Source organism: Paroedura picta, chromosome 13 (genome assembly GCF_049243985.1).
Source record: "Paroedura picta isolate Pp20150507F chromosome 13, Ppicta_v3.0, whole genome shotgun sequence".
In the NCBI taxonomy this organism is placed as follows: domain Eukaryota; kingdom Metazoa; phylum Chordata; class Lepidosauria; order Squamata; family Gekkonidae; genus Paroedura; species Paroedura picta.
In genome coordinates, this window is record NC_135381.1 from 3662247 (window position 1) to 3685778 (window position 23532).

The 23532-nt window shown below is 53.2% G+C and overlaps 1 protein-coding gene across 12 annotated transcripts in view; it reads right to left on the minus strand.

The window, feature by feature from the left end:
- The window catches only part of NCOR2 (nuclear receptor corepressor 2), a 243644-nt gene that overhangs the window by 69796 nt on the left and 150316 nt on the right, over positions 1-23532 (minus strand). For all 12 annotated transcript variants that reach the window (XR_013226418.1, XM_077309342.1, XM_077309348.1 and 9 more), the window contains 3 exons: positions 21915-22087; positions 17890-17952; positions 3344-3486 (listed from right to left, as the gene is read on the minus strand). Coding sequence is in view for 11 of the 12 variants with exons in the window: in XM_077309342.1 (XP_077165457.1) it covers positions 3344-3486; positions 17890-17952; positions 21915-22087 (379 nt within the window). In the remaining variant the exon portion in view is untranslated. The remainder of the gene's footprint in view (positions 1-3343; positions 3487-17889; positions 17953-21914; positions 22088-23532) is intronic.

A 23532-nucleotide genomic window follows, 5' to 3' on the forward strand; every position in this document is an offset into this window, starting at 1 on the left:
AAAATGAAGTCACAGCAGAGGGTCCACAGCAGCCTTTTTCAAGCTTTTGACCACGGAGGAGCCCCTGAAATAAGGTTTCAGGCTTCAAGGAGCCCTGGAAGAGACTAAGCTGATCTGTCCCTGCGGGGACAGGAGACCCTCCTAAGAATGCCGTATAGCCCCCTGGACGGTCCCGCAAAGCAAAGGGGGATAAAAGAGGACTAAACCAAGTACGACTGAAACTTAGGCACGGATTCCAAAACGGCCAGCCAGGCCTTTGACTGAAGGTCCCGAATGAGGATGGGAGGCAGTTTTCACATCCCTGGTGTCACATTTTTTCCGGCACTGCTCTCCCCGAAGTCTGCCCGGGCTCTAAAACCCACCCGGGGGAAGTGCCAGAAGTCTGCAGCCCTGCCTCCCCGACGAGACAGAATCTGAGAAGCCTGGTGGGGCTCAATGGCCTGTGACCGCCTCACAGCACACACTTCTTGCGCATTAGCAGGAGCATTGGAGCGGTTCCTGGTTTTTTATATTCAGCAACGCTCCGTGGCACTTCCCGAGGTCCCCCTTGGGCGAGGCGGGAAAATTCTATTAGCGCCGCAGCCCGGAACCCTGAGATGCTTTCCCAATGAAATAATAGTTATGGACGGCCCGGCGGGGAAAAGGGCAGCCTGCCGCACCTCCAAATTGCTTGCTGAGCGTTAGCAGAGTCCGCCCACACCGGCTGCTGCTCTACGCCCTCCTCGGGAGCATGGAGGGGAGACGTGAGCCAACCCGGAAGTGGGTGGGCGGGCGGGAGAAACCGCTCGGGAAGGAAAACCTACAGCGATGGCATGCCTCGAAACAATCACTTTTCGGCTGGAGACAATCGCTTTTCGGCTCGAGCCTGTTCCGAGAGGCGACAAACATTTGGGACGGGTCTTTATTACGATCGACGCAAGCGTCCTTCTGAAACGTTTCAGACAAGAGACAGAGGGCAAGCTCGGGACGCCGCAGGGGTGTGGTTCGTGTAGTTTACCCTCCAAAGCAGGGGTAGTCAACCTGTGGTCCTCCAGATGTCCATGGACCACAATTCCCATGAGCCCCTGCCAGCGAACGCTGGCAGGGGCTCATGGGAATTGTGGTTCATGGACATCTGGAGGACCACAGGTTGACTACCCCTGCTCCAAAGCATGTGATTTCTCCAGGGGAGCTGATTCCCTTAGGCTGGTGAGGACCTAGAATGCCAGAGGATCCCCAGATCCCACCTGGAGGTTGGCATCCCTAATACTAAGTTTCCAACTATTTTCTAGAAAGGTCCATCAGGTGTAAGAACGCATCCAAGCCCGGGCTGACGAGAGGCAGCACAAACCAGCGCACAGTCTAAAGCCCGTGACGAATTTTGGGCCTTTGGTGCTTTGCGAAATCAAGTTCGTGACTGTCGTGTTCAGCCAACGCGGAGCGCTGGCCGACGTGTCGGACGAGGGTCTGGGAGACGCGGGTGCAGATCCCCGCTCTGCCACGGATGGCTCAAAGGGTGACCTTGAGCCGATGACTCACTCTCTGCCTAACCTAACTGACGGGGTCGCTGTGTGCGTAAGGCGGAGGCAAGGACGATGTAAGCTACTTTGGGCAGAAAGGTGAAGTATAAATTGGATGAACAAAGGAATATACTGAGAAGATTTCTGTCCGCTGCAGCCGTTCCACGGCCTCTGGGCTGCAGGGCCCAGCCCGCAATTCCATCCGTTTTCTCTGAGGCTGTTTTGTTTTTGTTAAACGTAACCACCCGGAGCAATAAGTGAACAGGGAGTGAAGTGCCAGGGGTCAACTCAGAGCGATAAACAAGGATCGGTACAAAGAGCCACTGACCCTGATGGCTACGAAAACAGAAACTTCTTTCCTTACTGGCGACCTCAAAGAAAGTTAAACTGGTGCGGGGCCTGTGCCTCTGGGGATGACGTTCCCCAAAAGGGGCCATCCCAAAAAAGACCCTGTCTCCAGTCGCCACCTCCCAGAAGGCCCTTGGCTCATATGCAGCCTGACCTCACGGAGTCATTGTATAACGGGATAACATGAGTGAAGCACTTTATAAACTGATGAAAGCGTTCTATAAATACCGAGGTGGGCTCTCGGAATCTCAAAGCCCCACTCAGTCGTGGAGCATCCTGGGAGGCCTTGGTTAGTTACCTGTGTTGTGAGCTTGATTTTAAGGATGAATGCAGGAGAATAGGAAACCCTCAGCTTTGAGGGGGGGGGAGAGTTAACCACCATCAACACTGCAGAGATGCCCGATGAACCCAAGCCATCAGAACACGAAGGGGCACTTAAAAATCAACTAAACCGTCGCATTTTGCTTGTATCTGACAAAGGGAGGTTTGACTCCCGGGAGCTTCTCGTTTGGAAACCTTGATGGTCTCTGAGCAGCTGCTGTATTGGAGTCCTGCTTGTCCTCAGCAGACTGACACGGTCAGCTGTCCACCGGAAGCAAATTGCCCTTCAGTTTGCCGAAAGCTTCAGCAGCCCTGCGTTTGCAACAGATCCGGCTTTTCTTCAGAAAGGAAAGGTGGGAAATTAACGCAGGCCGGAGTCTGCCAATGCTCTCCTCTGTGTCGCGCACTTGAGGAACAATTAATTGTACGACAGCAGACATGGTCATCTTGCCAATCACGCACAGCTTTTTTTTAAAAGGGGACCAAACTCTTAAGCAGGCACTTAAAAACCAGGTGAAATGAAAATATGGACAGGCAATGTTTTCAAAATACGCACACCATGTTAGCAGACTCAACAAACCAGCACTGGCTTAGGATCCCAAAGTCGAAAAACTGATAGAAAGGTAGAAAACCCGGTAGAAAACCTGGGTTTCTTGCATTGCAATCCTATGCAGAGTCACTCCAATGAAAGAAAAAGAGGAGGTTTTCATACACCTCTTTTCACTACCGGAAGGAGTCTCAAAGCGGCTGGCGATCGCCTTGCCTTCCTTTCCTCACAACAGATACCCTGTGAGGTGGATGGGGCAGAGAGAGCTCTGACTGAACTCCTCTGCGAGAACAGCTCTAACAGGACTGTGACTGGCTGCAAGTGGAAGAGGTGAGGTGAATCAAACCCAGATCTCCAGATTATTGGCCACCAGTTTTAACTGCTATGCCAGTCTGGCTCTCAATAGGTCTACTCATCTTGGTGGACCTAGCTAGGCTGGAGTAATTCTGCAAAGGATTTCACTGCTGGAAGCTCACAAGCTTCTCTGTTATGGCACAACCCAAGAACAGGACCAGACGCAAATAAACTCTCCGCAAAAAGTGGGAGAAGAGAGAAAGACATCCTCACGATCCCTCCCTTGAGTGTGCCCCAATGGTCCCCATAATGCATCTGTACAAACAAGACTTACCATTTTCAGTTTGTGCTGCTGGAGGATTTCATCCAGGTTCTGCCTTTTCTTGTAGTTGAAATAGAAGTTTTTACACTGGGAAACGCTTTTCGAGCCCACCATCCTGGCAATGGCTGACCAGTTGCGTCCATGTTCAAGGAGACCTGCAAGGCACAAATAAACACCAAGGGGGTCAGAAGGCATGAACCTATGTAAATGTTTGTGTGTGTGTGTGTGGGGGGGAGATGCACAGCACAGCGACAAGGCTTGGAGGGGCATCTTTGGTCAGCACTCTGCTCTGATGCGAGCCCTCCTGATAATTGGTACAGCCTGCATCGGAGAAGGAAGGGTTATTCTGGTCACTGCACATCAGAAAAGCGATTACAGACTTGGAGAAGGTGCAGAAAAGGGCAGCTAAAATGCCCCCAACTAGAGGGGATGGGGCACCTTCCCTTTGAAGAAAGGTTAAAGAGATTAGGGCTCCTTAGGAGTGGGGAACCATACCTCTTTCTCCAGATTAGAGAACACTTAACTGCTACACCACACTGGCTCTGGCCCTGCTAGTGGCTCTCCAGAGGGCACCTGGGTTTGGGCCACATACACACACACACATTATACCCCAGTAGTGGGATATTCCTCCACTAGCGGAGCTCAAGCCACCAGGGAGGGGGGGATGTTTGCCATGGCCAGGCAGCTCAGAGAAAGTTTGGGCAGGCTGCAAGCTTATTATCGTGACGAGATCTATTTATGACATTTCAGAAATAAAACAGGAATTCTTCTTTTGTGACTCATGGGGTTACACATGGGAATGGAAACAGGGAAGGGTTTTGTGTATTACAGGTTTGTGCCAGGCCCAGAGGAGTGATCTTTGTGCCTTGTTCCCATCTGGTCTACTTTCCAGGGCGCACGATTATAGCCCTCCTTCTCCTGGGGATCAGGTCCCGCATTCTGAACGCTCAGGACTAATGAGTACAAGTTTGGGGATAAAAGGAAGGCCTGTGAGCCCGTGACTCCTGCTTCCTTACTTAGCACGTAGAATGATACTGGCTAGTTGTTCAGCAGTGGAATGGGCTGCCTAAGGAGGTGGGGAGCTCCCCCTCACTGGTGGTCTTCAAGTAGCAGCTGGACAGATCCTTCTCCTGGATGCTGGAGGCTGATCCTGCACTGAGCAGGGGGTGGGACTAGATGGCCTGCATGGACTCACAGCCTACCATACCTGTGAAATCCAGGATTCTACCTTCTATCATTCTACTTCATTGAGAGTCTCCTTTCTTCTCAATGTCATTATGTCATTCTCCTCTCCTCCATTCTGCCCTCACCACAAACCTGTGAGGTGGGTCAGGCTGAGAGAGGGCGACTGGCCCAAGGCCACCCAGCAAGCTTCTACGACGGTGTAGGGATTTGAACCTGGGTCTCCCACACCCTTGTCCGACACTCTAAACCAGCAGGGCTTTTCAAGCTGGGCTTCGTGAAACCCTGGGCTTTCTTGACAGCCATGCATGGGTTTCCCGAGAGGGTGGGAGTTAGTTAATTTTAAAGATATTTTTAAATTCTGTTAAGGATTTATCAGGTGATGGGCCCATATACGGCCATGTCGGCCCACCCGTAATTCCTAAAATAAACCAGAGGCTTCCCACCATCACTATGAAGTTAGTTTTGAATGGAATGTCCAACGGCCCCGAAATGGTCATAAGTGACCCATTTTAAATAATGCGCAAAACAGATCAACGAAAACCCACATCAGTACTTTAAAAAAAATTCACTTTAGCAGCATTGTGAACAACACGCAGCTTCTCCGGTGCGTAAACTCATGCCTGGAAAGTAAGGTCTTCGTCCACTTTCCCAAAAGAGAGGGAGAGAGCCCTGCCAGCATCCTCAGTCAAAGAACTGTACAGAAAAGGGGCCAGCGACAAAAAGGCCCTGCTCCTTAGAGGTGGCCACCTAAGGTCACAATCCTACACGTGCTTATTAATTTAGACAATTTATGCCACCCTCCAGGGGCGGCTTCCGAACACGTTCCTTAATGCTTCTTATTGCCAGCTACCGTGAAGGGCCCTCGGCCGAGATGCCAGGCGAGATACAAGCACTCTGAAGCCACCGAACCCGACACAATAAAGCCATAAAAACAAAACATGCCAACGCAGCAGCAAAACCAGTCTGACGCCCAAAAGGAAGCCTGAGATAAAATCCACGGTAAAAAAAAAAGAAAAGAAAACCTTAACAAAAAAAAAACACACAGCTAAAATAAATTACCCAACAGGGGCGGGGAATGCCTTTAGAAATGAAAACAAGGCATGACCCGATGGCGGGAAGGGGGAAAAATGTAGGGCAAAGGGCAGCCTCTCTAGGAAGGCCAACGCCGCCGCGGCACGGCTGCCAATTAACTTCAGCCGAAAGCATCGCGGATGAGGAAGGCGGGGACGGGCCTCTTCCCCAGGCCTTGGAGCGCCCTGCCAATCGGAGCAGACAGGCGTGGGGACCGGTGGCCTGACTCGGCGGAAGCCACAGGAACATGCGGTGCGGGACGGTTGGGGAGCGGGGGGGGGGTGCTGTGGCTCAGCTGCACAAGCCGAACATCTGCCGTGCATGCGGAAGGGCTCTAGCTCAGTCCGGGAACCCCTCCCTCCCACCCCGCTGAAGGGACCTCGGGCTGCACGGGTGGGGGGAAGGGTCTTGGACCGGCAGCGTCTTTCCAGGGTCTGCAGGAGGAGATGGGGACGGAGTTAGTACGCAGCAGCCTCCCCCTAGGCCCAAAGAAGCACCCTTTCCGAACCTTGGTGCCGTGCAGACTGGCCGGACGGTGCATGGAACAGGCACGTGTTATTTGACAACAACAAAAAAGCCCGGAGGCTAAAATCGGGCTGAGATAATAATAATAATTATTATTATTATTTGATTTATTTCCTGCCACTCCCGGAACCAGCTAGTGCTGGGGAACATCAAGTCCATCATAAACAAACCCCATTAAAATATACTAGGACATAAAAAAAATATCATACACAGAACAGACAACCCCCCCCCCATAAAAACAACAACAACAACACAGTGGTATAACTCAACTACTGTCCTCCGTCCAAAATTAATGGAGGGAGCTGGGTCGAGGGGGCACAGTTGACATAAAACTGGGAAGGGTGCCGAGGGGCTTTAGCAGCAGTCCCCCACAGGACGAAGTTGAGGACAGTCCCCCCCCTGCAGACCCCCAGAGCTTTCAGGGCAGAGGAAAGCCACCTGGAGCGAACCCCAATGGTCAGCCTCACCTCAGGGCCTTGGCCTTTTCAAAGACCAGGCAAAGCTCTAAGACCTTTTCCCGTTCGAGGGGCTTCCTTCCCACCCACCCCCTTTCCATCTCCCCATACGGGAGAGGTCAAAGGTACAACCAGCAGCTCTGCAAAGAAAAGGAAAGCCCACACTGGGGAAGGCCGGATCTGGCAACCTGTGCAAGGTGGGCAATTCCTGCCACGGTGCTTTGTCACGGGTTTCCTTTGCACCATTTCCGCTGCACCCGTGTCTTGTAGGGTAGGGCAAGAAGCCGTGCAAAGAACTGATATTCCCATCTCTGACATGTGGCGACTTCATCTTCGCCTTCTTTTTATACAAGTCACAGGGACTAGAAACTTGCTTTTTAATTTTATTTTTAATTTATTCTTCTATTTATATACCACCTTCCTATTTATAGAATCCTAGAGTTGGAAGGGACCTCCTGGGTCATCTAATCCAACCCCCTGCACTATACAGGACGCTCACATCCGAATCGCTCATCCACTGTCACCAGCCACCCCCTTGAGCCTTCCCAGAATCAGCCTCTCCGTCAGAAGGCTCTCCAGCCTCTGCTTAAAAATCTCCAGAGATGGAGAACCCACCACCTCCCGAGGAAGCCTGTTCCACTGAGGAACCGCTCTCACTGTCAGGAACTTTTGCCGGATGTTTAGATGGAATTCCTTTTGCATTAATTTCATCCCGTTGGTTCTGGTCCATCTCTCCGTACGCAGTAGGGTACGTACACTTCATAATAAAAAAAGGGAAACAGAAGCTGAGATTCTCAACTTGCTCCATTTTCTACTCGCTGGCCTGGCCTGCCTTTGGGCAGAGCATTTCTTTACTGCATGGCGTGTGTACGGAGTAGCCAAGAGATCTTGTCTTGCAGCCGCCTCCATGTCATGACCCTCGCTTTCCTTATATTTCCTCGGACTTCCTGATATTTTCCATCCAAATATACCCCAGGCTGAACCTGCTTAGCTCCCGAGATGCAGGCCAGGGCTCCTGCTGGCAGAGCTTGAGAGAAACGACAAACAGCCTCAGCTCCCCCCACCTGCCCGATTTTTAACGCCCCCAAAACAGTGCCAGAGGTGTGACCTCAGCAGGTTTGGCCAAGTCGCCCTCTTGTCCTTGGCTCCCCCTCTACCCCTCCCCCCAAATGGGGAGAAATATTTCGTGGCCTGCTCTGCAGGTCTGTACTATCTACAGACGTCACGCAGCACCCTGGAAGCTGGCTGGCGCTTGAGACGCGGAGGGCAACCTCCAAAGTCGAAGGCAGCCTTTGCTTTGGCAACAACCCTCCCCATGGCACTAGGAGGGGGCTCCTTCCAAAGTTGGACCGCTTTGTGGAAGAACGGCGCGGGCGACCCGTGGGTTACCTTCTCGCGGCCGCCGGGGAGCCGTGCAGGTGTGCTCCTTCCCTCTCCTGCAGCCGGGGCTGCCTCGCTCCCAAGGCCCACACCCAAGTCTCCCCTGCAGGAGCCAACGGGTACGCACAGCTGCCCTTATCTTTACAGTAACGAAAACCAAAACACCAACACCTGCTTCCCAAAACTATAATTATCCACACACGCACCCGCCCGAGGAGGGAGATGTCAGCAGCCACCCTTGGCCTTGCCAGGAAACACCCAGCGCTCCTCACGCGGCACAAACAGGCACCCGGAGAGCGGAGAGGGGAGGCTCATCCCGCGCCTCCTCACCCCCCTGTAAAACTGGAAGCCTCCACGGTGCACCGTACAAAGCGCCGTCCTGCAAGCGCAGCTTCAGCCTCCCTTCGGTGCAATGAAAACGGCGGCCTTTCCCCCCTCCTTGCTCCGCTGCTGAAATCTTTGGCTCTGAACTGGTCCTTCTGTGGGGTTCGGGGATTGCTATTTAGCTACCGCACAGCTTTCACGGCACACCCCCTTCCCCCAAAGCTGTGCCGGGCTGCCCCACTGCAGGCACACAGGAACACACGCGCACACCCCACTGTCTGCAACACAAACACGGACACACTAAAATTTTCCATCGGTTGCCGGGAATCGCAGCAGTTCCCTCGAATGACTCGAGACTTACATTCTCTCCTCCCGGCTTCACCTGCCGGCAAATCTACCCAAAACACTCAGCGGGGGCGAGCTCTTCCTGGGCCAGCTGCCAGAGAGGGAAGCAAGGAGAAGGTGGTGGGGCTGGGGTGGGGAGGTAGGAAAGGAGGAGAGGGGTTACCGAACTGTCTCCTCGCGCCTTCCTGCTTTGGCTTCTTCTCCGGAGCAGACGGAGGAGGCCGAGGGGAACAGCCTGTCCCCTGGCCGTGAACCGGAGATCCGCAGGCGGAGGGAAGGGAGAGAAAACAATCCGGAGCTGGGCGAGAGGGCAACGACTCCGGGATCCCTTGGCACAAAGTTGCAGGGAGCGCTGCCCTGTGCCAGCCAGCGGCTCCACACCTCCCCCCCCTCCCCTCCTTGCCTTAGCTTGCCCAGACCTCTCCCTGCATCCACTCCCACCTGCTCACTTCCTCGGAGGACCGCCCGGGCTGGCCATCTCTTAAGGTGGATCCAAAAGTTCTCGAGGACTGGTTCCACTCAACACCCCCTGCCTCTTCTCCCCCCCGCCCCGCCCTGCCCCGCACCCTGCCTCTGCCTGGCTCACCGGCTCCGGGAGGGGAGGCCCCCTTCCTTCCGAGAGGCGATTTCAGGGGATGCTCAAGAGCCCTGCCAGCAAGGCAGATGGGCTGCGGTGCTGTAGGCTTCCCTGGCTCATGGTGTCAGCTCGGGGAACGGCAGGAGGAGAAGGAGGAGGAGGAGGCGGCGGCAGGGTGCCTCCGTTCCAAGGCAGCGACAAAATGAGCCGTGTGGAATCTTTCTCTCTCTCTCTCCCCGCCCCGCTTCCCTCCCTCCGCCTCTGGCGGCCAACCTTGCCCCCGGGTGACCCAGGAGTTTGCTTCGTCTGAATGTGACCTCTAGACGGAGCGCTAATAAGCAGCGTGGCGCTGGCCCAAGACGACAAGGGTGCGTCCAACTTGGCAGGAGCTCCCTCCCTCCCTCCTTCCCCCCCCCTCTCTCTCACTTTCTGCCCCCCTCCCCCCCCCCACATCTGAATGTCAACAGCAAAGGGAAGCGATCCAGGAAAACAAAGCTTTTCTTAATAGCTTCCTTTCTCTGATGTGAATCAAAGGGGTTTTTCTTGGCAGAGGCGCCCGCTTGGGCAACGGGGGAAGCAAAACCCGACCGCTGTGGGTCCGGCCCGGCCCCCCGGACGGTTCTTCTCTTCTTTCAGCCCCAGAGGAAGGCCTCTGCCTGCCTCGTTTGTGCCCGGGAAAGGCGGAGGTCAGGCTGGGTGGGGAGGGAGGGAGGGAGGGAGGTGGCGGGGGTATCCCCAGGAGGCAGCCCGAGGGCAGAGCACCTTGGTGGTGGGTGGGCCTGCCTGCGTGCCTCAGCTTGGCGGGGAGTTTCTAAGCGGGAGGAGCTGCGTGGGTGGGCAGCGGGCTGGGGATCTCTCCCGGCACAGAGGTGCAAACGCAAGAGCTGCTTTGTAGGCAATGCCCTGCTTGCAGGTGAGGCCCGGGAAACTATGGCGGTGGGGGCAAAAGAGTGACGCCTAGACCAGGAAGTCTCGGGTTCAAATCTCACCTCAGCCATCCCTTCCTAGGTGCCCTTTGGCTAGCTGTTCCCTCTTGTCAACCGCAGTTCCTAAGTCTGCAGAATGGGAACAAAGGGACAAGGTCTACTTTCACAGAATAAGCCTGGGGTTTCTGGATGGCCCTGGAAGGGTTTCCCGAATGGGTGGGGGGTTAGCTAATTTTTAAATATTTTTTTTTAAATTTTGTTAAGCATTTATTGAATAAGAGCATATATGATCGTGTCAACCCACCCACTCCTCCCAAAATGGCCGATGCTTGGCCTGGAGAGGGTGGGAAGGGGAGGGGCCTGGGGTGGGCGTGTCCACAGCTCTGCTTCCCAACCCTATTCTCTACGATCTCACACCATTTAGGGCAGGGGTAGTCAAACTGTGGTCCTCCAGATGTCCATGGACTACAATTCCCAGGAGCCCCCTGCCAGCAGGAGGCTCCTGGGAATTGTAGTCCATAGACATCTGGAGGACCGCAGTTTGACTACCCCTGATTTAGGGGGTTTCAGGAAGCCTGAAGAATGTTTCAGGGGTTTCTCATAGCGAAAATCCAGAGAAAAGGCTGCTCTAAGGATTACAGAGACGAGGTTGGGGAACTACTCTGAATACGGAGCAGAGTTTCAGAACAAGTTTGCAAACCAGTGTGCAGGTTGCTCCTCTGCAATAAACACTAAACTGCAAGCCAGCAGGGCTACAGCATTAGGCTGCTACAGCATTAGGCTAGGTTCCGGGAGATCTGGGTTCGAAATCCCACTCTGCCCTGCAAGATCCCTGGGCGACTTTGAGACAGTCCCACAAGACCTCACAGGGTCCTTGCTGCGAGTACAAAACGGGAAAGAAGGACGACGTAAACCGCTTTCAGTTCCCACTGAGGACCAGCGTGTGGAATAGGGGGAAGATTTATTTTTTTCCAGTTGGCATGTTATGCAGAACTATGTACCAGAAACTATGTACCATGTTTTAGGATGCTCTGGGCTGATCCTGCGTTGAGCAGGGGGTTGGACTAGATGGCCTTTGTGGCCCCTTCCAACTCTAGGATTCTGTGATTCTAGAACAGACCATCCCAGAACATCACACCATAGGTGAAGAAGCACACGGAGAAACCTCCTAGGACCATCTGTGGCACCATTTATGATTCCACCGTTCCCCACCCCGGCTGCCCTGGTCTCAACAAGCTGGTGTGCACAGATGCCTCCTCGGCTGTGCTGCCCTTCCAACACTCCGAGCCTCGCCACTCCGAACGACACAGGCGGGCCAGCGGCCCTGAAAACAGGCAACTCTGTTGGCAGGAGAGATCTTGGCTGGGAGACGGAATGAGAAAGCCAAAGTGCTCATGAGCTCCTCACCAAAGCACTGAAGGATCCGGGGAAGTGAATTCTCTGCACAACCTCCGGCGCCATTTCCCCTTAATGGCTTCCTTGAGGTTTCCCAAACACGGCCATTTAGCTGTCTGCGCAGTGCTGAAGATGGTCGGGCTGTGGCCCCCAAGGCTCTCCGTCCAAAGGGATGAAAGGCAGCGTCCCACAGTGGTTAAGGCATTTGTGCGCACACAGACTTCTTCAGAGAGATGTATCGGCAGAGGTGTGCATGCAACTCGAAAGCTAATACCCAGAAGCGTGAAGCAGGTGGGTCTGAGAGAGCTCCGACAGGACTGCTCTGTGAGCACAGCCTTATCAGGGCTGTGAAGAGCCCAAGGAGACCCAGCTGGCTGCAGGTGGAGGAGCGGGGAATCAAACCTGGCTCGCCAGATTAGAAGCTGCTGCTCTCAGCCAGTACACCAAAGGTGCCGCTGGACTCCCACTTTGTCCTTCTGCTTCAGGCCAATGCAGCTACCCACCTAGAATCATAGAGTTGGAAGGGCCCTTCTGGGTCATCTAGTCCAACCCCCTGCACAATGCAGGACACTCACAACCCTCTCGCTCATCCACTGTCACCTGCCACCCCCTTGAACCTCCACAGAATCAGCTTCTCCGTCAGATGGCTATCCAGCCTCTGTTTAAAAATCTCCAAAGATTTCCAGACCTGAAGCAATTATAAGACACACTGTGGACTAGAAACTTGCAAACCAGCAGATATGTTACCCGGAGAGGGCGATTCTTCTCACCAACCAGCAAACCTGCGTTAAACGTAATTTCACACTACAGAAACCCAAGCTCTGCCGCTGGGACACGTTATCGAAATGTACGCATCGCCTCTTGGCAAAGGAGAGAGAAAGCCAAACAGTGGAGGCCATTTTTCTCCGTGCGTGGCTCACACCATAAGGCCCAACTTGGCAACCGCAACAGCCAGCGTCCTGCTCACCGGGTGAGGTCCTGAGGCCGCCGACACACCTGTTGCCCTCGGCCACCATGTCCCGCGCCCGCACCTTCCGCTCAGCTCCGAAAAGCAGCACGTTACACCAGGGGTAGTCAACCTGTGGTCCACCAGATGTTCATGGACTACAATTCCCATGAGCCCCTGCCATTGGCAACCCGGGAGCTGCGGATCTAACTAAAGGGAGAGTGGGAGGAAATGAAATGGAAGTGCCACCCCAGGGATGGGGCAGGACTCTCGGGGCACGCCCCCTTCCCCGGCACAGGTTTGAAGTGGCGGCAGGTGCGCGCCGTGTGTGTGGTCTGACCACAGATTACTTCCCACGGAGGAATTCTGCGCCTGAGCTCCCAGAGGGCACATCTGTCGGAAAGACCCCAGTCCGGGCTTGAACTGAATGCTGGGCTGCAGCCAAAACTCGCGGACTGGAGTAAATCCGCCCTGATGAGAGAGCCGTGCTACTGCCGAATAACCTTCCGACTCTGCTCTACGGCTTCGCTCCAGGGGACCTTGGGCTGTACCCCCTAAGGAATTGCATGCGATACCCATTCCTAGATCCTGCAGTCTCCACCATCGGATACATAATGCTCCTCTCCCGCCTTCTGCCAGGTTATCAGGGCCAATGGATCTTTGGTCCTACTCGCATCTGACAATCATAGAATCGTAGAGTTGGAAGGGACCTCCAGGGTCATCTAGTCCAACCCCCAGCACTATGCACGACACTCACAACCCCCTCGCTCCTCCACTGTAACCTGCCACCCCCTTGAGCCTTCACAGAACCAGCCTCTCCATCAGATCTCTCTCCAACCTCTGTTTAAACATTTCCAAAGATGGAGAACCCACCAATTCCCGAAGGGGGAGCGCTGACTCCAACGTTAAGACACCCAAAATCTTGTTGGTCCCTAAGGCGCGCCTGGATGCAGCCTGGCTCTCTTTGGTTTCCAGAACGACGACCACCGCGGCAGCGAGGCGGCGCAATTAAAACGCAGAAGGCGAAAAATGAAGCCACGGTAATTGCCAGCTACCTCTCCTTCCCTGCCAGGGCTTCTCGCTTGTTGCGTTCTGACACTTACTGAAGGCACCCTCATCCTTCTCTCCGACGGAGTTTAAAAAGGAAAAAGGAACAAGGAAAAAAAGAAAAGGAAGCTCAGTTCTATCCCAGAAAGACTGCCGTGACAGACGGCTAAGTGTGTGGGAACGAGAGCGACGCCGGCACCTTCGGATCGGAGCTGACGGCTCCGCACAGCAGGCGCCCACCCCCACACCGCTGATGCATTACTCAGGATACAGCATGGAACACATACTGGAAAGGAGGCGGAGGGGGGGGGGAGGGAATACCAGCCGAGGGCCGGGAGCAGGGATACGGGGCCGCCTCTCCCACTGTGTCCCCCAAGGAGCTCTTAGAGCTAGCAATCGAAATCTGCGGAGGATCCCCAGCCCCAGAGAAATCAGATTGGCCAGGGCAAGGTGGAACGCTCTGCCTGGTGAGATCAGGGCCCTGTGGGGCGTTAAGCAGTTCTGCCGGGCCTATGGTGGAGGCTCAGGGTACACCTGATTTCGACTAGCCTCCTGGCCTGGTTCCATCTAGTTCATTCGGTTAGAGAGCTGCTATCCCTACGTATATTGCACACGTGTGAGCACACACACTCATCCCTTCAGACAAAATGAAGAACTGGGCAAGATGCAGAAACAGGGGCAAGCAATGCTATATTTTTTTTACCAAGTTTTCTCAACCAGGGTTTTAGGAAGCCCTGCGGTTTCTGGAATGGGCGGGAGTTCGTTAATTTTTAATATATTTTTAAATTTCTCAAACATTTTTTGAGTGATATGACCGTATGTGGTCAGGTTGGCCCCCCCTGTCCCAAATTGGCCAGTGATGGGCCTGGAGGGGGTGGGAAGGGGAGGGGCCTTGGGTGGGCGTGTCCACAGCTCTGCTTCCCAACCATGTTCTGCACCATCGGGACACTTCTGGGGATTCCCGAAGCCTGGAGAATGTTTCAGGGGTCTCTCAATAGGAAAAGGGTTGAGAAAGGCTGTTTTATACTCTCGCCAGTTTATATTTTGTATTTTATATTTTTAGCATTTATTATGTAAAACTTGTGTGTGTGTGTTTTGTTTTTTGTTTTTTACAAAATTGCATATTTTTTACTTTTGTAACCTGCCCTGAACCCGTGGAGAAAGGCAGGCTAAAACATTGAAAAAATAAATAAAAGGATTGATGGATGGAAGGATGAATGAATGACTGAAAGCACCAGCTCCCAGGAGAGAGCCCCACTAAGCCAGGGGTGGCCAAACGGTGGCTCTCCAGATGCCCATGGACTACAATTCCCATGTACCCCCGCCAGCATGCTCTGGTAGGGGCTCATGGGAATTACAGTCCTTGGACATCTGGAGAGCCACTGTTTGGCCACCCCTGCAGCGACTATACAGTCTCTTCCACAGCTGTTAACACAGCAGGCTCCCCTCCCCTTCGGAATGAGCAAAACAGGCGCATGAGTTGCACACCATGCTGTGCTGCAATTTGTGCACATCGCTGGTGTGATTTGGCCTGGTTCGTCAAGGGGAGGAGCAGACAACACCAATGTGAGGGATGGGCAGGGAAGAAAATCCTCACTAGTACAGCGGTAAGGCTCCCTGCCTGTCCTGTGGGAGACGGGAGTTTGAATGCCCAAAAGGGAGATGAAAATCTATCTATCTATCTATCTATCTATCTGTCTGTCTGTCTGTCTGTCTATCTATCTGCCTCTGCTCTCAAATGTCTCGCGACGGTTTACAGAATTCATAAAAACAACACAATCCCATAATTTTTCTGAGGATTGGCTGTTTCTGCAGGCAGAGCACTACTTGGCGTGCAGGGGGCCCCAGGTGCGATCCTCGGCCTCTCCAATTTAAAAGGATCTGGCCGGAGGTGATGCCTCAGAACCCAGAGAGCTGCTGTCGGTCTGAGGAGGTACTTTTGGCCATGAGGGACCAAGGGTCTGACTGGGCAGGGGAGGGAGGAACATGGGCCTAACGGCACGGCGCTTCGTGACATGGAGCGTTGGAAGCTACAGGCCACTGGTCTGACCCAACATGGCTTCTCTTCTGTTCAGCACCAGATCAACAGGTGACGCTGCTCTGCCCCATCTTCCCTGGACTCCCCCGTGCCACACAGAGCGCCTGGTCAGCTTGTCTCCCCCCCCCCCAAAAAAAGCGTCATCTATGTCACCACGCGGAAAGCGCCCAGGGGCAGGCCTAGCTATGTGAACAGATTTGACGGGGCACCGCTTGGCATCGGCACGGTTTGGGTGTGCTCCAGTTATAACAACATGAAACGGTCTCCATGGCAGAGAACAGAGCTCACTTGGAGCAGTTCCTAACGAACCTCCCAGGCTGCCAAGGCAAACAAAGAGACCCTATAAGGATCGTATTTATGGAAATCGCGGAGCAAGAGCCCCGTCTTCTCGGTCGTGTCGCTCAATCCGGAGCGGCCTTCAAGGAGCTCTCTCAGAAACCTGCCTCTGGGAGCCAGATAGAGAGAGGGTGGCTGGATGGGCAGACAGATTTCAGCTTTTGCCAGAAATGTTGAGGCGCTACTATTAAATTAAATTAGTACATAACTCTACTCCCTGACATTTTGCAGTTGGCTTCATCTTGGGCGGCAGCTCAACTGGGCTTTCCTCAACTGCCGTGGGTCTCACCCAAGGGTGGCCAAAATGGTGGCTCTCCAGGTGTCCATGGACTACAATTCCCAGCTGGCAGGGGCTCATGGGAACTGTAGTCCATGGACCTCAGGTTTGGCCATCCCTGGACTCTCACCCATGGCATTATATCCCGCTGAGGTCCCTTCCCTCCCGAAACTGGACCCTTCCTAAGCTCCGCACCTAAAATTTCCGGGTATTTCCCAGCCTGGAGGTTCCAACTCTAGATTTCATGTGCAGTGGGTGTGCGGGGGGTGGGGGGAGGTGGGGGGGAGAGAGAGCAATTGAGGAGGAAAAGGCAAAGGGCAGAGAAAGAAAAGAGAGAGAGAGAGAGAGCCCTAAGAGTTTACAGGAAAACAACAACAACAAAAATTAAAAGCAGGTTCAGGCACTCAAGTCAGGCCTGGGAGGTGAGGCCTGAAAAGCGTCAAGGCGGACGGGCTAAAAGAGACTTGTTTGAAAATGTGGGTTTGATTTCAGCAGGAGGATTAGGCCAATATGGAAAATAGGGGGGGGGGGTCATGTTGGCTTTGGGGGTGGTGGGTGGGGCCGCGCCTTATCTTTTTACTGCCGACTTTATAAGCCGACATTTGTTACGTGTTACGTATTATTTTTCTACTTTATTGTTTCCCACCCCCGAGCCTTTGGGGAGAGCGGGGCTGGAAATTTGGATGAATAAATCATTCGAAACAGATGAGAGGAGATTTGGGTGGGGGGGTGGGGGGTGGGGGGGATTTGCTGAAGGCAAAGAGGCTCCGCGGGCAGCCATAGGGGTCCAAGTTCAATGGCGGAGCCGGTCCAAAGTCTGAAAAACCCAAGCTGGCTCTCCCCCTTGACCCTCTTTCGGGCAGTCCGCTGCGTCTGCAGATTTAAAATCTCACCCCAAACCTGTAAAAACAAAAAGGGGTTTCCCCCCACCAAAGTAAAATGCAAAGGAGAGAAGGAAAAATTGGGGCCGCCTGGGGAGGGGGGTCCCTCACCTCAGCCAGTTGCATTAGAGCAGGGGTAGTCAAACTGCGGCCCTCCAGATGTCCATGGACTACAATTCCCAGGAGCCCCTGCCAGCATTCACTTGATAAAACTGTTCTGACCGAGCAGTAATATCAGGGCTCTCTCAGCCTCACCCACCCCACAGGGGAGAGGAAGGGAAGGCGATTGTAAGCCGCTTTGAGCCTCCTTCGGGTAGGGAAAAGCGGCATATAAGAACCAACTCTTCTTCTTCTTCTTCTCCCTTTCCTTCATTAGCCGCCTGGGCCCAGGAGTAAAGAGGGGAGGGAAGAGACATCCTCAAACAAGAGCACTGTACCCCATAATTATACTCGCTGTTGTATGTTTTGACAGCCTGTTGGAGCAATGGTTTATTTTCCCGACAAAAGTGTCGCTAAGCACAAACTTTCCTCTCTCCCGCCTCGCGCTTCCTTGCTTAGCGTTAATTACAAGGCTCTGCCTCCTCTTCCGTCTGCCAGCTCTGCACCATCTCGTCCCCCTTCGCTTCATCCTCTCCTGCCGAACGCCCCTGCCGTCCCAAACAACGCTCCACGCGTCTCCCGAGAGCGACGGCATCGCCGCACAACGTGCCGCTGGTCACGGGCACTCACACTTGACATTCGCGCGCACAACGTCACATCTGGCAAACCAATTTTTTTAAAAAAACAAAAAACAGGTCGAGGGAGCTCCACACTTCTTTGTTTTTTTAAAAAGAAAGAAAGATGGTGTCACCTTTTTTGGCCATCTCCATTTCCTCCTCCGTCCAACGGGAACTTTCGTTCATCTCCAGAGAGGCTGCAAAACAAAGAAAGCAACTTGTTGTTTATTTTTTTCTCGTGCAGCATGGGAGACCGTAAGGCAAGAGATGTTTGGAGGTGGTTTGCCGTTGCCTGACCCCGCATCACCAAAGGGAAATGGGGAGAAGGGTTAGGATCTTCACTGTGTGACTGAAGGTAAACAGTAGCAGCCATTTTGTAGCTTCTCCCATCGTGACGTGTTAAGAATTCCAAAAGCACCCACAGGCTCAAAAAATTGGGGGATGCCCCTCTTCTAAAGCACCAGTACAGAGTCCAGCACAATCCTCCAGACCAGGGGTTCTCAACTTTCCTAATGTTGCGATCCTTGAATACGGTTCCTCATGTTGTGGTGACCCCCATCCATAAAATTATTCAAGTGTTCTTTCACAGAAATTAAACCGAAACGGACCAATGGTGTGAAGATCCATTGTTCATGACTGGATATAAATTGTTTTTTTTTCCAGGGTTTCTCAGTTCAGTTCTGCCTCTTGTCCCACCATGCTGATCTCGCTCTTTTCCACTGCTCTAAACAGACGAACGCTCCATCTCGATCTGCCCCGCAAGGCTGTTGTGTGGATGGCGCCCACCTCCCAGACAAGCGGCTTGCCCTGCCACGACTCCTCTGAAAGGGTCGTTTGATCCCCAAAGGGGTCCCGACCCCCAGGTAAAGAACCACTGCTCCAGACCAACAACTAGCCCTGGAGCCTGAGGATCCAGGTTTTAGACCAGGGGCAGTCAACCTGTGGCCCTCCAGATGCCCCATGGGAATTGTAGCCCGTGGACATCTGGAGGGTCGCAGTTCGACTACCCGTTTTAGACATCCAAGCCCCGGCCAGCATCGAAGGTGCTCTGCCATGATCCCCCCCTACAAAACACTACTGGATGCCAACTGGCCACTGAAGGAAAGCCAGATTTCTGGGGTGTTCAGCCATGGATTCGGGCACCAACCGAGTTGTCCCTCTGCTTCTCTTGCCGTCTTTTAAAGGGAGCAACTGGAGACCACCTGCTGTGATGGGACTTTGCTCAGCCATGGGGGAAGGGGGTTCATCTGCACATGAGTCCTGATGTGGACTAACAAGACAGGACCCCCACCCCCTTCTCTAGGGAAGAGATGATTTGCACAAATGTGTGAGCAAGTTCATGGCTCTTGCTAGCAAACATCCCATTGTCTATTTGTCGAATACATTGATTTAGGGGTATTCCTAAAGCCAGGGGAGGAAGACCTACAATAACACACTCATAGCACTAACAGCAAACTTGGTGGAGTGGTTAGGAGTGCGGACTTCTAATCTGGTGAGCTGGGTTTGATTCCCCGCTCCCCCCCACGGAGCCAGCTGGGTGACCTTGGGCTCGCCCCAGCACTGATAAAGCTGTTGTGACCAAGCAGGAATATCAGGGCTCTCTCAGCTGAGCCTCCCTCACAGGGTGTCTGTCGTGGGGAGAGGAAAGGGAAGGTGATTGGAAGCCGCTTTGAGCCTCCTTCGGGGAGAGAAAAGCGGCATAAAAGAACCAACTCTTCTTCTTCTTCAGTAATATCAAGGCTCTCTCAGCCTCCCCTCCCTCACAGTGTGTCTGTCGTGGGGAGAGGAAAGGGAAGGTGAATATAAGCCATTTTGAGACTCCTTCAGGTAGAGAAAAGCGGCATATAAGAACAAACTCTTCTTCTTCTAATACTGAGTTGCACGCATATTCTCTCTCTCTCTCTCTCTCACACACACACACACAATCTGAACCTGTCAAGGAAACAGATTTCCGCTCGGGACTGTTATTCTCCAAACAAACAGGGAGAGGGGAAAAAGGCCCATGTTATTTTCATCACAACGCGAGATGTTTGGACAGCCTCGTTTTACGAGAAGGCAAACAACCGCTGGAGAAAGCTTCAAAGAGTTTTGCACCCAGAAAAGAGCTGGAGCTCTTTTTCTTCTTCTCTTTCCTGGACTCATTTTTTGTAAAGGAAAGGTAAAGGGCGTGTGCATGTGTGTGTGTGTGTGTGTAGGCTGTGTGGGAAGCAATCTGCAACTGCTAAGCCCCACAACCTGTTCAGTGCCATGGGCTTGGGGGGGGGGGGGGGGAGGAAGGAAGAGACGTGCCCGGCTGACGGGAGAGGCCTGCAGCCAGCTCTCCTTCTGAGTCACCGGAGGTCATTTCTCCCTCTCTAAGCCTATTTCCCTCCTCCCCACCGCCCTGTGAGCCAACACAAGCTGATTTTTTTTTTAAAAATCATTTCGTGAAGTAGGGTCAACAGGAGGGAAGTCACACATGGCAGCAGATCAAGCTGGGACTAAAAATAACACCCCCCCCAAAAAAAAAAACAATCCCCGAGGATGTTCGTTCATTCCCAGTGGTAGGGCATGTGCAGTTTTAAGATGGTGCCTAGTGGGGTTTTTTTTTAATAGTTTAAAATATTTTTTTGAATTTTGTGTTTACACTTGTATTTTACTAACCTAGGAGTTTGTTTTTCGGCTCAGGAGTATTGTTGAGAAAAACAGAAGGTTGCTCAGAGGAAGCTGATTTTCACTCCCTGAAGGAGTCTCAAAGCGGCTTACAATCTCCTTCCCTTTCCTCTCCCCACAACAGACACCCTGTGAGGGAGGTGGGGCTGAGAGAGCCCTGAAATTACTGAAGAAGAAGAAGAGTTGGTTCTTATATGCCGCTTTCCTCTAACCAAAGGAGTCTCAAAGTGGCTTACATTTGCCTTCCCTTCCTCTCCCCGCAACAGACACTCTGAAATATTTGGGGCCGAGAGAGCTCTGAAAGAACTGGGACTGGCCCACGGCCACCCAGCAGGCCTCCCATGTTTCCAAGTGGCTGACAATCGGCTTCCCTGTCTTAAGCTTTAGTAGACAAAAGCTGGCCCCTCCCAAAAACCCAACTTTAACATTTTCCTTTTCATCGGTAACAAAACGAGAGCGCCTGAAGAAAGCCAGAGAAACCTGCTCTGAAATGGTCTGGCTGCTAGCAAAAAAACCCCAATCGTTCCCCACCAGTTAATCAACTATAACTTGCAGTTGATTAACCTACCTGTTAAACTGATCCAGACAGGCAGCCTCCGTTACTCTTAATCTGCTGCGTGGGGACAAGCACACACTTGAGGCTCTGGCTGCGCATGAGATTTCTCCGTCTTCCAAGGCCCTCAAGTGGCTGAGAGGGGAAATTCTTCCAAGGGTTGCAATCATACGGGGATAGATTCAAAAGGGTCGCCGTGTTGGTCTGAAGCAGCACAATAAAATCAGAGTCCAGTAGCACCTTGAAGACCAACAAAGGTTTATTCAGGGCGTGAGCTTTTGAGTGCAAGCACTCGAAAGCTCGCGCCCTGAATAAACCTTTGTTGGTCTTCAAGGTGCTACTGGACTCTGATTTTAAACATACGGGGATTCAGAGGCCCCTGGCCAGCATAAGATCTTGAGACGTAATAAACTGGGGATAAGCGTGTGGCAGGTAGCCGCAACTCACCAAGGCGCACTGAACCTAGCACCTAGCGGGCGGCCTATCAGATGTTTCTGTGCCCTCCCCAACAAGCCGTGAGCCCCTTCCCCTTTTGAGCTCGACCTCCTGGAAGCGGCACATCTGTCCTGTTTTTCTGCTACTTGCAGCCACTGACGGTTTCACTCCCCGTTGCCACGTTCCCTCCCATGCACTGCGCACGCATGTGGACGCGTACATCAGGAGAAGGAATTGGAGCAGGTCACAAACCTAGTCCATTCTGAATTGAAAGCTATCCTGCTCATTTGCTGTGCGCAGAGACTGACGGATTCATTCATGCTTTCCAGGTCCCCTTATGTTCAGTGAGCACGTGCGCGCGCATAATCCGTAGGATGACAAATCAGAGCGCTGTGAGCCACGCTTCACCCAATTGTGCCTTGCCTTCCAACAGGTAGGTTCCCCCCCCCCCCAATTCTGGCAATGTCCTCCCACCCCCCCTCCCTGCACCAGCCCCAGTCATGCCAAAAGGGTACCTACCCAGCTCTGTGTTCTGTAGGGGTGCAGCCACTTCCTCGTGGTTGGCCTCACTGGCCATGGAACGGGTGATGCGGCCTTTGCGCCGGCCCTGGCTGTTGGCGGTCTTGCGCCCTTTGGACGCCACAGCTTCTTTCTCGTCGTTATCCTCCCCGGAGGTGTCATCGTTCTTCTCCCTGGGACGGCAAGAGAGTGGGCAGGGGGGGCTCAGAGGCGGAGAAATCAAGCTAACGACCCTCTGCTGGCTGTGTTACGCAGATGCGTCCCGTCCCGCCGCCTGATATTGGGGCCCTGATTCTGGGGCTATCATAGAATCATAGAGCTGGAAGGGACCTCCTGGGTCATCTAGTCCAACCCCCTGCACTATGCAGGACACACACAACCCTATCGCTCATCTACTGTCACCTGCCACCCCTTGAGCCTTTACAGGATCAGCCTCTCTGTCAGATGGCTATCCAGCCTCTGTTTAAAATTGTCCAAAAATGGAGAACCCACCACCTCCTGAGGAAGCCTGTTCCACTGAAGAACCACTCTAACACTCAGGAACTTCTTCCGGAGGTTTAGACGGAATTTCTTTTGCATTAATTTAATTAACTTCATTAATTTCAAGCAGGCCTCACAAAAAGTTGGTGTTGTGGAGAGACAAAAGATGGATTCAGGATTCCTCCAGAACTGGCCTCTGCAGTCTGGAGAGCGGCTGGAATTCCCAGAGATCTCCAGGACTCGCCTGGAGCGTGGCAACATTACGTGGAGCATCTATCAGCTCCCGTCCAAGCAACGTGCCTCTCTTGCCTCTCTTGGCCATTTTCGTTTTGTTAGCAAAGTGAAAGAGATACCGAAAGGGTGGCTCAGTTGCTGCTAGCACGGTGACCTGAAAGGGTTGTTCAGAGCTGTTTTGGCCTTGCCTGCTTCTCGGGCGCAGCTCTGGATTTCCTCGGTGGCCAACTAGTAACTGGGGCCAACCCTTTCCCCATGTACCTAAGATATCTGTCTCTTCATTTAAAAACACACACAACAGTTTATATTCTGCAGGGTTGCCCCCTTGCCTCCATAGCACTCTGCTAATTTTTAGCACAGTTTTCTTATTTTAAATTTAATTTTCTCCCCCCAAACGGCACTTTCCCTACCACTTCCCCGCAGAGTATCTCGGCTGCAGCTGCGGAGGGACCTGACGGAGACAGGTTGAACGGCGGGGCAGCCAAACCATCTTGGCTTCTCCCTGTCCGTCTCTCCCCCCCCCCCCCAAGAGTCCTGCTCTCAAAGGCATCAGCCTCGCCTGAGCACAAGGAAGCCAGATGCTCCTCTAAGCCAAGGCTTAAGTCCCGTTAGGGAATGGGCTTGCCTTCTGCAGAATGACGCAGGGCTTCATAGCCTTTCCTGTTCACGGGAAGGACTAGAAACCTGGCCTGGCCAATGACGGCCCCCTGCAAGGCTCTGCTGAGCAACCAGGCTTGGGGCAGGGGGTCCTGGTTCTTTTTCATTCTTACAGACTGGTCCACTTCAGACACGGACACATGAATTCATAGGTGCTGCCAGGGTCTTGCAGAAGGGTTACAGACTAGTTTGCTGGGTCGTCTTGCCTACTGGCTGCCTACTGGCTCATGGGAATTGTAGTCCATGT